The sequence below is a fragment of the Phyllobates terribilis genome, unplaced genomic scaffold, assembly GCF_046119375.1.
Source record: "Phyllobates terribilis strain yellow unplaced genomic scaffold, ASM4611937v1 Scaffold_9__5_contigs__length_417890890, whole genome shotgun sequence".
Taxonomy (NCBI): domain Eukaryota; kingdom Metazoa; phylum Chordata; class Amphibia; order Anura; family Dendrobatidae; genus Phyllobates; species Phyllobates terribilis.
In genome coordinates, this window is record NW_027362769.1 from 114,438,191 (window position 1) to 114,454,993 (window position 16,803).

The 16,803-nt window shown below is 46.3% G+C and overlaps 1 protein-coding gene across 4 annotated transcripts in view; it reads left to right on the plus strand.

Moving 5' to 3' along the window:
- Positions 1-16,803, plus strand: part of TLK1 (tousled like kinase 1) — a 374,214-nt gene that overhangs the window by 338,961 nt on the left and 18,450 nt on the right. For all 4 annotated transcript variants that reach the window (XM_073646967.1, XM_073646966.1, XM_073646969.1 and 1 more), the window contains one exon: positions 16,197-16,307. In XM_073646967.1, the coding sequence (XP_073503068.1) occupies positions 16,197-16,307 (111 nt within the window). The remainder of the gene's footprint in view (positions 1-16,196; positions 16,308-16,803) is intronic.

The window sequence follows — 16,803 nt, forward strand, 5'->3', positions numbered from 1 at the left end:
TTCCATTTTCTTACTATTGCACCAACAGTTGTCTCCTTCTCGCCATGCGTCTTACTTATGGTGTTGTAGCCCATTCCAGCTTTGTGCAGGTCAATGATCTTGTCCCTGACATCCTTAGAAAGCTCTTTGGTCTTGCCCATGTTGTAGAGGTTAAAGTCTGACTGATTAATTGAGTCTGTGGACAAGAGCTTTTATACAGGTGACTATGTAAGACAGCTGTCTTTAATGCAGGTAACGAGTTGATTAGGAGCGTTTAACTGGTCTGTAGGAGCCAGAACTCCTAATGGTTTGTAGGGGATCAAATACTTATTTCTCACTGCAAAATGCAAAAAAAATGTGTCTAACTAACTTATACAACGTGATTTTCTTGATTTTTTGGGGGGGGGGGGATATTCTCTCAATGTTAAAATTAACCTACCCTTAAAATTATAGACTGATCATGTCTGTGTCAGTGGGCAAACTTACAAAAACAGCAAGGGATCAAATAATTATTTCCTTCACTCTATATGTATATGTGCGTGTATATATGTATGGATATATAATTTTTTATTTTATTTATCTTTGTTTTTTGCTTTTTACTAAAGAAATGTCTGGGTTAAGTCTAAATCTTTCTGCAACTTGCAAATGAATAGAGTAAAAACTTTTTTTTATTCTGTTAACCATAAAATCCATCAAAACGTGGTGTACAGACCCACTACTGATGCTTTTCTGCATCACAATACAGTCTTAGTCGTGGCCTGTGGACTTCAGGCAGTAACAACCAATTAATATTAAATGACAACCAATAAAATTTGGTGCATGTTGCAAAGCATAGTGGTCAGACGATATGGCAATCTTGAAATGAAAAAGCAATTAGTTTATCATCATTTCTAATGGTTGATGATACTAAAATCAAGTATTCATCATCTCTTCGTTCCCTTTAGTTCTGATATTGATATATAGTAGCCATTTACATATCTTGGTATGATCATGTTTTTTTACATGCACACTAAACTCAGATGACGCTTTGATGAAACTGAACAAAATCAGTGATTTTTTTTTTCCCGTACTAGATGTGTGAATGAGCCCTAATTGTGAGATTTGGCAGTCCTGAAGACCTTAACCTCTTCCTTACTCTATCTAACACCTGCTTCCACCTTTTGGATGATTTTCAGCACCCTTTTTGAGCCCGAATAGGTCACCCAACATCAGTGCCAGCCTCGCTAATGGGTGAAAGCACTAGAACCCCTCTGCCACGTTGCGAGATCTTGCCGCTGGACTCCCTGTAAGAGCGGCAGAACGAAGAACACTTTTCAAATTAATGCCTGAAATGCTTTTTCTGTGGTTATGGATTAAAATATTCAGCAAGCATATACTGTATGCATAACATTACATAGCATATAGCAATAGCTGGATGCAGCCGACATACATATCCATCCGCTGAGCGATGAAGCTGAATAATCAGCAGTGATATCTGCACAGAAAACTCTGACATTTTCCATACATATAATAGGTTTGATGTATCTTTGCTTTTTCGCCTGTACTTGCTTCACCTTACATGGCACTTGCGTCCATTATACTCATCTTCTCGGGAGCTTTTCTCCCACTGTCGTCTTGTCACTACTGGGTTTAGCCGTCCACATGATCTGTGCACCGTCTTATATTGGTGCAGAGCAGAGTCCTTGTCATGTCCTTGACTCTTTCAGCCATGTTCTAATTATTTCCCTTCTTGGAGGGCTGGAGTGAATATTGCTTTTTGTAGCCGTCTGTGCAGCTAATCCGGGGGCCGCTATGCATCTCATAGAATAGTCATCCTATAAATAAGCCAGCAGAGCAAAGTCTCAAAATAACGAAGATAAATCGGCAAGGAATTGACGGTAAACGTTAACAGTTTAGGTCCGGGGCATGTGTCTGGGGTTATTTTATCTGGTGCCGCCGGTAGCACAATGAGAGAGCACAGATGAATTGTAATGTGCTCCGCGAGGTACAAAAGAAGCTCGCACACATGGAAAATGCCTCCTACTAAACGGCTTCCGGCTTTGCTTCCAGTTATTCTTCATCTTAATGTTCAATATAATAGGAAGAAAAAAACAACATAAAACCCATAGATATATTGACGATCTCTGCTTACCATGATCGTGTTACTATTATCCATAATTCATCATCCAATACATAGAGCAGCCTGGCCATCGATAGTAATATAAAGAGGTTTCATTAGAATAAAAATTGTCTTTAAACTATTTGTAATTTACTTGAAAATTCCTAAGATGATTTTTTTTTTTTTTTTTCTAAAAACCTGCATTGCTGGTAGGACACACACATCTCACATCCAGCCTATATCACTGGGGGAGACACACAGACCTCACATCCAGCCTATATCACTGGGAGAGACACACAGACCTCACATCCAACCTATATGTCTGGGAGGACACACAGACCTCACATCCAGCCTATATTACTGAGAGGACACACAGACCTCACATCCAGCCTCTATTACTGGGAGGGGACAAAGACCTCACATCCAGCCTATATTACTAGGAGGGGACAAAGACCTCACATCCAGCCTATAATACTGGGAGGGGACACACACCTCACATCCAGCCTATGTTACTGAGAGGACACACAGACCTCACATCCAGCCTATGTCACTGGGGGAGACACCCAGACCTCACATCCAGCCTATATCACTGGGAGAGACACACACACCTCACATCCAGCCTAAATGTCTGGGAGGACACACAGACCTCACATCCAGCCTAAATGTCTGGGAGGACACACAGACCTTACATGCAGCCTATGTTACTGAGAGGACACACAGACCTCACATCCAGCCTATGTTACTGAGAGGACACACAGACCTCACATCCAGCCTATGTTACTGAGAGGACTCACAGACCTCACATCCAGCCTATGTTACTGAGAGGACTCACAGACCTCACATCCAGCCTATGTTACTGAGAGGACTCACAGACCTCACATCCAGCCTATGTTACTGAGAGGACTCACAGACCTCACATCCAGCCTATGTTACTGGGAGGGGACAAAGACCTCACATCCTGCCTATATTATTGGGTAGGGACACACACCTCACATCCAGCCTATATTACTGGGAGGGGACACACACCTCACATCCAGCCTATGTTACTGAAAGGGCACACAGACCTCACATCCAGCCTATATTACTGGGAGGGGACAAATAACTCAGATCCAGCCTATATTACTGGGAGGGGACACACACCTCACATCCAGCCTATATTAGTGGGAGAGACACACAGACCTCACATCCAGCCTATATTACTGGGAGGGGACAAACACACCTCACATCCAGCCTATATCACTGGGAGAGACACACACACCTCACATCCAGCCTATATGTCTGGGAGGACACACAGACCTCACATCCAGCCTATATGTCTGGGAGGACACACACACCTCACATCCAGCCTATGTTACTTGGAGGGGACAAAGACCTCACATCCAACCTATATTACTGGGAGGGGACAAAGACCTCACATCCAGCCTATATTACTTGGAGGGGACACACACCTCACATTCAGCCTATGTTACTGAGAGGACACACAGACCTCACATCCAGCCTATATTAGTGGGAGAGACCCACAGACCTCACATCCAGCCTAGATCACTGGGAGAGACACACACACCTCATATCCAGCCTATATGTCTGGGAGGACACACAGACCTCACATCCAGCCTGTATGTCTGGGAGGACACACACACCTCACATCCAGCCTATGTTACTGAGAGGACACACAGACCTCACATCCAGCCTATGTTACTGAGAGGACACACAGACCTCACATCCAGCCTATGTTACTGAGAGGACACACAGACCTCACATCCAGCCTATGTATCTGAGAGGACACACAGACCTCACATCCAGCCTATGTTACTGAGAGGACACACAGGCCTCACATCCAGCCTATGTTACTGAGAGGACACACAGACCTCACATCCAGCCTATGTTACTGAGAGGACACACAGACCTCACATCCAGCCTATGTTACTGAGAGGACACACAGACCTCACATCCAGCCTATGTTACTGGGAGGGAACAAAGACCTCACATCCAGCCTATGTTACTGGGAGGGGACAAAGACCTCACATCCAGCCTATGTTACTGGGAGGGGACAAAGACCTCACATCCAGCCTATGTTACTGGGAGGGGACAAAGACCTCACATCCAGCCTATGTTACTGGGAGGGGACAAAGACCTCACATCCAGCCTATGTTACTGGAAGGGGACACATACCTCACATCCAGCCTATATCACTGGGAGGGGACACACACCTCACATCCAGCCTATGTTACTGAGAGGAGACACAGACCTCGCATCCAGCCTATATTAATGGGAGAGACACACAGACCTCACATCCAGCCTATATTAGTGGTAGAGACACACAGACCTCACATCCAGCCTATATCACTTGGAGAGACACACACACCTCACATCCAGCCTATATGTCTGGGAGGACTCACAGACCTCACATCCAGCCTATATTACTGGGAGGGGACACACACGCTGCAAATTTTAGAAAAAATGCAAAGTAATCTATTTTACTTAATGGGTATAGAAAACATGCAACATGGAAAACTCATTGTGGGAACATAGGCTAGGAGATACATCACTGGAATTAGGGTCTCTGCCTCTACATCATGCTGCTTTCAGATTCCAAAGCAAAAACCTGCATTGCTGGTAGGACACACACATCTCACATCCAGCCTATATCACTGGGGGAGACACACAGACCTCACATCCAGCCTATATCACTGGGAGAGACACACAGACCTCACATCCAACCTATATGTCTGTTAGGACACACAGACCTCACATCCAGCCTATGTTACTGAGAGGACACACAGACCTCGCATCCAGCCTCTATTACTGGGAGGGGACAAAGACCTCACATCCAGCCTATAATACTGGGAGGGGACACACACCTCACATCCAGCCTATGTTACTGAGAGGACACACAGACCTCACATCCAGCCTATATCACTGGGGGAGACACCCAGACCTCACATCCAGCCTATATCACTGGGAGAGACACACACACCTCACATCCAGCATATATGTCTGGGAGGACACACAGACCTCACATCCAGCCTATATGTCTGGGAGGACACACAGACCTCACATGCAGCCTATGTTACTGAGAGGACATACAGACCTCACATGCAGCCTATGTTACTGAGAGGACACACAGACCTCACATCCAGCCTATGTTACTGAAAGGACTCACAGACCTCACATCCAGCCTATGTTACTGAGAGGACTCACAGACCTCACATCCAGCCTATGTTACTGAGAGGACTCACAGACCTCACATCCAGCCTATGTTACTGGGAGGGGACAAAGATCTCACATCCTGCCTATATTATTGGGTAGGGACACACACCTCACATCCAGCCTATATTACTGGGAGGGGACACACACCTCACATCCAGCCTATGTTACTGAAAGGGCACACAGACCTCACATCCAGCCTATATTACTGGGAGGGGACAAATACCTCAGATCCAGCCTATATTACTGGGAGGGGACACACACCTCACATCCAGCCTATATTAGTGGGAGAGGCACACAGACCTCACATCCAGCCTATATTACTGGGAGGGGACAAACACACCTCACATCCAGCCTATATCACTGGGAGAGACACACACACCTCACATCCAGCCTATATGTCTGGGAGGACACACACACCTCACATCCAGCCTATGGTACTTGGAGGGGACAAAGACCTCACATCCAACCTATATTACTGGGAGGGGACAAAGACCTCACATCCAGCCTATATTACTTGGAGGGGACACACACCTCACATTCAGCCTATGTTACTGAGAGGACACACAGACCTCACATCCAGCCTATATTAGTGGGAGAGACCCACAGACCTCACATCCAGCCTAGATCACTGGGAGAGACACACACACCTCACATCCAGCCTATATGTCTGGGAGGACACACAGACCTCACATCCAGCCTGTATGTCTGGGAGGACACACACACCTCACATCCAGCCTATGTTACTGAGAGGACACACAGACCTCACATCCAGCCTATGTTACTGAGAGGACACACACAGACCTCACATCCAGCCTATGTATCTGAAAGGACACACAGACCTCACATCCAGCCTATGTTACTGAGAGGACACACAGGCCTCACATCCAGCCTATGTTACTGAGAGGACACACAGACCTCACATCCAGCCTATGTTACTGAGATGACACACAGACCTCACATCCAACCTATGTTACTGAGCGGACACACAGACCTCACATCCAGCCTATGTTACTGAGCGGACACACAGACCTCACATCCAGCCTATGTTACTGGGAGGGAACAAAGACCTCACATCCAGCCTATGTTACTGGGAGGGGACAAAGACCTCACATCCAGCCTATGTTACTGGGAGGGGACAAAGACCTCACATCCAGCCTATGTTACTGGGAGGGTACAAAGACCTCACATCCAGCCTATGTTACTGGGAGGGGACAAAGACCTCACATCCAGCCTATATTACTGGGAGGGGACACATGCCTCACATCCAGCCTATATTACTGGGAGGGGACACACACCTCACATCCAGCCTATGTTACTGAGAGGAGACACAGACCTCGCATCCAGCCTATATTAATGGGAGAGACACACAGACCTCACATCCAGCCTATATTAGTGGTAGAGACACACAGACCTCACATCCAGCCTATATCACTTGGAGAGACACACACACCTCACATCCAGCCTATATGTCTGGGAGGACTCACAGACCTCACATCCAGCCTATATTACTGGGAGGGGACACACACGCTGCAAATTTTAGAAAAAATGCAAAGTAATCTATTTTACTTAATGGGTATAGAAAACATGCAACATGGAAAACTCATTGTGGGAACATAGGCTAGGAGATACATCACTGGAATTAGGGTCTCTGCCTCTACATCATGCTGCTTTCAGATTCCAAAGCAAAAACCTGCATTGCTGGTAGGACACACACATCTCACATCCAGCCTATATCACTGGGGGAGACACACAGACCTCACATCCAGCCTATATCACTGGGAGAGACACACAGACCTCACATCCAACCTATATGTCTGGGAGGACACACAGACCTCACATCCAGCCTATGTTACTGAGAGGACACACAGACCACGCATCCAGCCTCTATTACTGGGAGGGGACAAAGACCTCACATCCAGCCTATATTACTAGGAGGGGACACACACCTCACATCCAGTCTATGTTAATGAAAGGGCATACATACCTCACATCCAGCCTATATTACTAGGAGGGGACAAAGACCTCACATCCAGCCTATAATACTGGGAGGGGACACACACCTCACATCCAGCCTATGTTACTGAGAGGACACACAGACCTCACATCCAGCCTTTATCACTGGGGGAGACACCCAGACCTCACATCCAGCCTATATCACTGGGAGAGACACACAGACCTCACATCCAGCCTATATGTCTGGGAGGACACACAGACCTCACATCCAGCCTATATGTCTGGGAGGACACACACACCTCACATCCAGCCTGTGTTACTGAGAGGACATACAGACCTCACATGCAGCCTATGTTACTGAGAGGACTCACAGACCTCACATCCAGCCTATGTTACTGGGAGGGGACAAAGACCTCACATCCTGCCTATATTACTGGGTAGGGACACACACCTCACATCCAGCCTATGTTACTGGGAGGGGACAAAGACCTCACATCCTGCCTATATTACTGGGTAGGGACACACACCTCACATCCAGCCTATATTACTGGGAGGGGACACACACCTCACATCCAGCCTATGTTACTGAAAGGGCACACAGACCTCACATCCAGCCTATATAACTGGGAGAGACACACAGACCTCACATCCAGCCTATATAACTGGGAGAGACACACAGACCTCACATCCAGCCTATATAACTGGGAGAGACACACAGACCTCACATCCAGCCTATATTACTGGGAGGGGACAAATACCTCAGATCCAGCCTATATTCCTGGGAGGGGACAAATACCTCAGATCCAGCCTATATTACTGGGAGGGGACACACACCTCACATCCAGCCTATATTAGTGGGAGAGACACACAGACCTCACATCCAGCCTATATTACTGGGAGGGGACAAACACACCTCACATCCAGCCTATATCACTGGGAGAGACACACACACCTCACATCCAGCCTATATCACTGGGAGAGAGACACACACCTCACATCCAGCCTATATGTCTGGGAGGACACACAGACCTCACATCCAGCCTATATGTCTGGGAGGACACACACACCTCACATCCAGCCTATGTTACTTGGAGGGGACAAAGACCTCACATCCAACCTATATTACTGGGAGGGGACAAAGACCTCACATCCAGCCTATATTACTTGGAGGGGACACACACCTCACATTCAGCCTATGTTACTGAGAGGACACACAGACCTCACATCCAGCCTATATTAGTGGGAGAGACCCACAGACCTCACATCCAGCCTAGATCACTGGGAGAGACACACACACCTCACATCCAGCCTATATGTCTGGGAGGACACACAGACCTCACATCCAGCCTGTATGTCTGGGAGGACACACACACCTCACATCCAGCCTATGTTACTGAGAGGACACACAGACCTCACATCCAGCCTATGTTACTGAGAGGACACACAGACCTCACATCCAGCCTATGTTACTGAGAGGAGACACAGACCTCACATCCAGCCTATGTTACTGAGAGGACACACAGACCTCACATCCAGCCTATGTTACTGAGAAGACACACAGACCTCACATCCAGCCTATGTTACTGAAAGGACACACAGACCTCACATCCAGCCTATGTTACTGAGAGGACACACAGACCTCACATCCAGCCTATGTTACTGAGAGGACACACAGACCTCACATCCAGCCTATGTTACTGAGAGGACACACAGACCTCACATCCAGCCTATGTTACTGAGAGGACACACAGACCTCACATCCAGCCTATGTTACTGAGAGGACACACAGACCTCACATCTAGCTTCTATTACTGGGAGGGGATGAAGACCTCACATCCAGCCTATATTACTGGGAGGGGACACACACCTCACATCCAGCCTATGTTACTGAGAGGACACACAGACCTCACATCCAGCCTATATAACTGGGAGAGACACACAGACCTCACATCCAGCCTATATCACTGGGAGAGACACACAGACCTCACATCCAGCCTATATCACTGGGAGAGACACACAGACCTCACATCCAGCCTATATGTCTGGGAGGACACACACACCTCACATCCAGCCTATGTTACTGAGAGGACACACAGACCTCACATCCAGCCTATGTTACTGAGAGGACACACAGACCTCACATCCAGCCTATGTATCTGAGAGGACACACAGACCTCACATCCAGCCTATGTTAATAATAATAATAGTTTATTTTTATAGCGCCAACATATTCCGCAGCACTTTACAAATTTTAGGGGGAACTTATACAGACAATACAGAATAAGCATATCTCATATCGAAAGGAGTGAGGGCCCTGCTCGTGAGCTTACAGTCTATGAGGAAGTGGGGGAGACACAAAAGGTAAAAAGTACATATATTGTATAATGCAGCCTTGATATACTGAATAGGATAAATAATAATACATGGACTGGTCGCCAGCCAGTATGTGTGCAGTCCTGACAGAGGCTTTTATGTGCATGGTTGGTTTGAACCCGAAGTTGAAGAAGATTTTAATATGGGGGAAAGCTGGGATGGACAGAGTGTGTTTAGGTGATACGCCAGTCTAAAGAAATGTGTTTTTAGGGTTCGCTTGAAACTGTGGGTATTGGGAATTAATCGAACTGTCCTGGGTAGTGCATTCCATAGAATTGGCGCAGCACGCGAGAAATCTTGGAGACGGGAGTGGGAAGTTCGGATTATGGAGGATTTTAGTTTCAAGTCATTTGCAGAACGGAGGGCACGTGTAGGGTGGTAGACTGAGACAAGGGAGGAGCTGTATGGTGGTGCTGAAGCATGGAGCACTTTGTGGGTAAGCATGATAAGTTTATATTGAACTCTATATTGGATGGGCAACCAATGCAATGACTGGCACAGGGAAGAGGCATCTGAGTAGCGGTTGGCGAGGAATATGATCCTGGCTGCTGCGTTCAGGACGGATTGGAGAGGGGAGAGTTTAGTAAGAGGGAGACCGATTAGTAGAGAGTTGCAATAGTCAAGACGAGAATGAATAAGAGCGACAGTAAGAGTTTTTGCCGAGTCAAAGGTGAGAAAAGTCCTGATTCTTGAGATGTTTTTGAGGTGTAGATGACATGAACGAGCGAGTGATTTGATGTGAGGAGTGAAAGAAAGATCTGAATCAAAAATGACCCCAAGACAGCGGGCTTGTTGCTGGGGAGTAATGGTTGAGCCACAAACGGAGATGGCAATATCGGGCACAGGTAGATTAATGGAGGGAGGAAAGACGAGTAGTTCAGTTTTTGACAGATTCAGTTTTAGGTAGAGGGAGGACATAGTGTTAGACACAGCAGAAAGACAATCACTGGTCTTTTGTAGTAATGCAGGGGTGATGTCCGGAGCAGAGGTGTATAATTGGGTGTCATCAGCATAGAGATGGTACTGAAAACCGAATCTACTGATTGTTTGTCCAATAGGAGCGGTGTATAAGGAGAAAAGAAGGGGGCCTAGGACTGATCCTTGAGGAACCCCGACAGTAAGAGGAAGTAGGGAGGAGGAGGAGCCGGCAAAAGACACAGAGAAGGAGCGGTCAGAGAGATAAGAGGAGAACCAGGAGAGAACCGTGTCCTTGAGGCCAATAGTGCGGAGCATAGTGAGGAGGAGCTGATGATCCACAGTGTCGAATGCTGCAGAGAGATCCAGGAGAATCCGCAGGTAGTAGTGACCATTAGATTTAGCTGTTAGTAAATCATTAGAGACTTTAGTGAGGGCAGTTTCAGTAGAATGTAAAGAGCGGAAACCAGATTGTAAAGGGTCAAGAAGAGAGTTGTCTGAGAGATAGCGGATTAGACGGGAGTGGACCAGGCGTTCCAGGAGTTTAGAGATAAAGGGAAGATTGGAAACAGGTCTGTAGTTGGCCGTGCAGTTCTGGTCGAGGGATGGTTTTTTAAGTAATGGTTGTATGCTGGCGTGTTTAAAAGAAGAGGGAAAGATACCAGATGAGAGGGAAAGGTTGAAAATTTTAGTTAGGTGAGAGGTGACAGCTGAAGCAAGGGACTGAAGGAGATGTGAGGGAATAGGGTCGCTGGTGCAGGTGGTAGGGCGAGAAGATGCAAGGAGCCTGGTCACTTCATCTTCCGTGACTGGTTCGAAGTCAGAAAATGAGCAAGATACAATGTGGCGGGGGGGAGCATGCATAACATTTGGGGATTGGGAGAAAATTTCCTGTCGGATATGGTCAATTTTTTCTTTGAAATAGTTAGCCAGATCGTCAGCGCTGAGGTCGGTGGTCAGGGCCTGTGCTGCTTGATTGAGGAGAGAATGAAACGTGTCAAAGAGTCGTTTAGGATTATTGGAAAGTGAGATGATGAGGTTGTTAAAGTAGGTTTGTTTGGAGAGGTGAAGGGCAGAGTTATATGTTTTCAGCATAAATTTATAGTGGAGGAAATCTTCGGGCAGATTTGATTTTCTCCACAGCCGTTCAGCGCACCTGGAGTACCTCTGGAGAAGACGTGTTTGAGGCGTGTGCCAGGGTTGTCGCCGTCTATGCCGAATTGTTCTTTGTGTAGGAGGTGTGGCTTCATCCAAGGCGCATAGCATTATTTTGTTATAATGCTTCAATGCAGAGTCGGGACATGAGAGGGAGGAGATTGGAGCCAATGATGATTGCAACCTTTTTATAAATTTCTGGGTGTTAATGGCGCGTAAATTTCTATAAATGTGGACGGTGGGAGTGTCTTGAGTAGAGTCACAGTTCTTGACAGAGAATGAAAGAAGATTATGGTCAGAGAGTGGAAGGGGAGAGTTAGTAAAGTCATGTACTGAGCAAAGCCGGGAGAAGATCAGGTCCAATGTGTTCCCATCCTCATGTGTAGGAGAATTAGCAAGCTGTGAAAGGCCGAAGGAGGAGGTTAATGATAAAAGATGCGTGGCAGATGGGGAAAGAGGATCGCCAATTGGGATGTTAAAGTCTCCCATGATTATCGTGGGGATGTCGCAGGATAGAAAATTTGTAAGCCAGGCAGCAAAGTGATCCAGGAATTGACGGGGGGGACCTGGGGGGCGATAGACAACCGCCACTCGCAGGGAGAAGGGCTGGTAGAGTCTGACTGTGTGGGCCTCAAAGGACGGGAAGATAAGGGAGGGTACAGGGGGGATAACCTGAAAAGTACATTTTGTTGAAAGAAGCAGACCAACACCTCCACCTGATCTGCTGTCAGGTCGCGGGGTATGAGAGAAATGTAGGCCACCATAGGAGAGAGCTGCAGCGGCGGTGGTGTCCGACTGCTGGATCCAGGTTTCAGTGAGAGCCAGAAGGTTGAGGGAATTAGAGAGGAAAAAGTCATGGATTGTAAGAGAGTTTATTACAAGCTGAGCGTGCATTCCAAAGGGCACAGTTGAATGAGACAGAAGATATGCAGGGAATATTAATGAGATTAGCAGGGTTTCTGAATGTAACAGGGAAAGAGTTAGTGTTATTATTACTGGAGGGTCCTGGGTTGGGAGAAATATCACCTGCGACTAATAGAAGGAAGATACAGAGAGTGAGCAGATGATTGAGTGATTTGTGAGAGCGTTTCCTGCGTTGTATGGTGGGAATGAATGGATCTGCGTGGTATAACATTGTGAAGAGAGCATGACAACTGTACATAGGAGAAGAGAGGAGTGAGGGGTTAATATGGATGAAGTGTGCCGCATTTGTGGGAGAACGGTGAATGTGGATGATTGTAGCAACCAGAAAATAAATGGCACAGATACAAATGGTGAATACTGTTTGCCAAAAAGATGACCTGGAAGCAAGTTTGTTGGTTTGTCTTGCATATCTTACCTGTCTCCTGCCCAACTGCCATTTTCTAACTGCCAGGGCACTTTGCTAAATTATGGCACTTCGATAAAGTATGCATAAATGCTATATGCATAAATGCCCCCGCATAAATGCTGCCCCTTAACTAAGTCTCAATATATAGGGACGTATCTGCTTAGATCTGCACAGATTTAACTCATTAACAATCAATCACTAGCTTAAAAGACAACAGGAGACCATAAAGTGCAGGGAAAAAAAAAACAGACTAGTAAACTCGGCATGGATCATAAACTCTTAAAGTAAGTGTGATGACCTTTAAGTATCATGGAATAAAAAAGCTAGAGCAGTGAAAAATATATACCAGAAATTGATAGGCTGCAGAGCATTGCATGGAGATACAAGGCAGCTTTCAGGACAGATCACACAAGCAGTGAAAAATATATACCTGTAAAAAGAGAAGAAATTACTGAGAGGACACACAGACCTCACATCCAGCCTATGTTACTGAGAGGACACACAGACCTCACATCCAGCCTATGTTACTGAGAGGACACACAGACCTCACATCCAGCCTATGTTACTGAGAGGACACACAGACCTCACATCCAGCCTATGTTACTGAGAGGACACACAGACCTCACATCCAGCCTATGTTACTTAGAGGACACACAGACCTCACATCCAGCCTATGTTACTGGGAGGGGACAAAGACCTCACATCCAGCCTATGTTACTGGGAGGGGACAAAGACCTCACATCCAGCCTATGTTACTGGGAGGGGACAAAGACCTCACATCCAGCCTATGTTACTGGGAGGGGACAAAGACCTCACATCCAGCCTATGTTACTGGGAGGGGACAAAGACCTCACATCCAGCCTATGTTACTGGGAGGGGACAAAGACCTCACATCCAGCCTATATTACTGGGAGGGAACAAAGACCTCACATCCAGCCTATATTACTGGGAGGGGACACACACCTCACATCCAGCCTATGTTACTGAGAGAAGACACAGACCTCGCATCCAGCCTATATTAATGGGAGAGACACACAGACCTCACATCCAGCCTATATTAGTGGTAGAGACACACAGACCTCACATCCAGCCTATATCACTTGGAGAGACACACACACCTCACATCCAGCCTGTATGTCTGGGAGGACTCAGACCTCACATCCAGCCTATATTACTGGGAGGGGACACACACCTCACACCCAGCCTATATTACTGGGAGGGGACAAAGAACTCACATCCAGCCTATATTACTGGGAGGGGACACACACCTCACATCCAGCCTATGTTACTGAGAGGACACACAGACCTTTCATCCAGCCTATATTAGTGGGAGAGACACACAGACCTCACATCCAGCCTATATTAGGGGAGAGACACACAGACCTCACATCCAGCCTATATCACTGGGAGAGAGACACACATCTCACATCCAGCCTATATGTCTGGGAGGACACACAGACCTCACATCCAGCCTATATGTCTGGGAGGACACACACACCTCACATCCAGCCTATGTTACTTGGAGGGGACAAAGACCTCACATCCAACCTATATTACTGGGAGGGGACAAAGACCTCACATCCAGCCTATATTACTTGGAGGGGACACACGCCTCACATTCAGCCTATGTTACTGAGAGGAGACACAGACCTCACATCCAGCCTAGATCACTGGGAGAGACACACACACCTCAAATCCAGCCTATATGTCTGAGAGGACACACACACCTCCCATCCAGCCTATATGTCTGGGAGGACACACGCACCTCACATCCAGTCTATGTTACTGAGAGGACATACAGACCTCACATCCAGCCTATATTACTGGGAGGGGACAAAGACCTCGCATCCTGCCTATGTTACTGAGAGGGCACACAGACCTCGCATCCTGCCTATGTTACTGAGAGGGCACACAGACCTCACATCCAGCCTATATTACTGGGAGGGGACAAAGACCTCACATCCAGCCTATATTACTGGGTGGGGACACACACCTCACATCCAGCCTATATTACTGGGAGGGGACACACACCTCACATCCAGCCTATGTTACTGAAAGGGCACACAGACCTCACATCCAGCCTATATTACTGGGAGGGGACAAAGACCTCACATCCAGCCTATATTACTGGGAGGGGACACACACCTCACATCCAGCCTATATTACTGGGAGGGGACAAAGACCTCACATCCAGCCTATATTATTGGGAGGGGACAAAGACCTCACATCCAGCCTATATTACTGGGAGGGGACACACACCTCACATCCAGTCTATGTTACTGGGAGGGCACACTGACCTCACACCCAGCCTATATTACTGGGAGGGGACAAAGAACTCATATCCAGCCTATATTACTGAGTGGACAAAGACCTCACATCCAGACTATATTATTGGGAAAAAAAAGAGAAGAGAAAAATCTGAAGAATGGATTAAGTTATTAACTGCATATTAGAATGTCTGTCTGAAAATGAATGAAGGTTGCAGATTGAAATTTGCCATTTTGTTAACTGAAAGTGACCACTAACATACAACAATCCTCATCTTTTCATGTTAAAGGTGTCCATAGTCTTTAAGGCATGGAGTAGTATACTTTTAAGCATTTGTTTTTACCTTTGCCCTTTATCTGTTAAGACCTAATCACCTTATCTGCTTTGGATGGGTTTTACACTTGTAACTATAGACTTACGGCTTCCTGCACAGGTGACTGTACATCCGCATTGCTGCATTTTCTTACCAGGTGCTATAAACGTGATCACCTTCTCTTAGTGGTGAAATGGTGAGGAACACACTTGAGTTCCTTATTGATTTGTTTTCAAACTTTGATTTCTTGTTGAAATGAACTAAACAGCAAAACGTTGTGATAAGAAAAACCTGCTGTGAAAAATGCAGGGAGATGTCCTTATCCAGGGTGTAAGGTTCAGAATTTAAGGAGCATCAAAAAGCATTGTTCACACAGTGATCGATAGAGAAACCGCGGAGGAAAGCTCTGTGTCCTGTGTGCAGAATATGGGGGCAGGAAGATGAGGGCTAGTACGCAAGGACTTCAGCCCTGGACCTATATGTATCTGGTGACCGGGATACAACGCTCTGAATAACAGCATGATGTCATGGGGAAAAATTAACCTGTTCATTAATAGCATTTTTAAAAATACTTTTCCGTTTTTTCTCTTTTCATCTTCTAGACAAACTGTGATCTTCGACGACAAATAGACGAACAGCAAAAAATTCTGGAAAAATACAAAGAAAGGTTAAATAAATGTATATCAATGAGTAAAAAACTTCTTATTGAAAAGGTGAGTTCTGATTAATATGACGAAGGTTAGGCCACATTCAGACCTCCGTGATGAGGCTGCTTTTCTGCTTCCATATTATGGCCTCGAGATTTGGACTCTCCAACATGCATGAAAACCCTATGACGATCTAATTTATGGTTTACTTTAAGCACGCGAAAGTTCGGAGTGTAATATGGATGGTGAATTGTGCCTGTATTACAGCCGTCCAGTTATGGCCATAGTCTGATGTGTTCAAAAGAGATGCTGCGCAGAAATTGTTGCTACCATCACCTTCATCTCAAATCAATAGACATTTCTGCAACATGGGATTTTCACAAAGTTTTTTTTTTTCCTTCTTTATAACTTAAACTCGTGATGACAACTTTGCTGGAAGCATCAGGATTGCCTCCAGCAATTTCTGTGATCCAAACTACCAAAGACTCTGAGGGAATAGGTGGGGCGTTTAGGAGGAGACACAATATGTCAGGGACTCTGTGAGGGGGGAAGTATAATACAG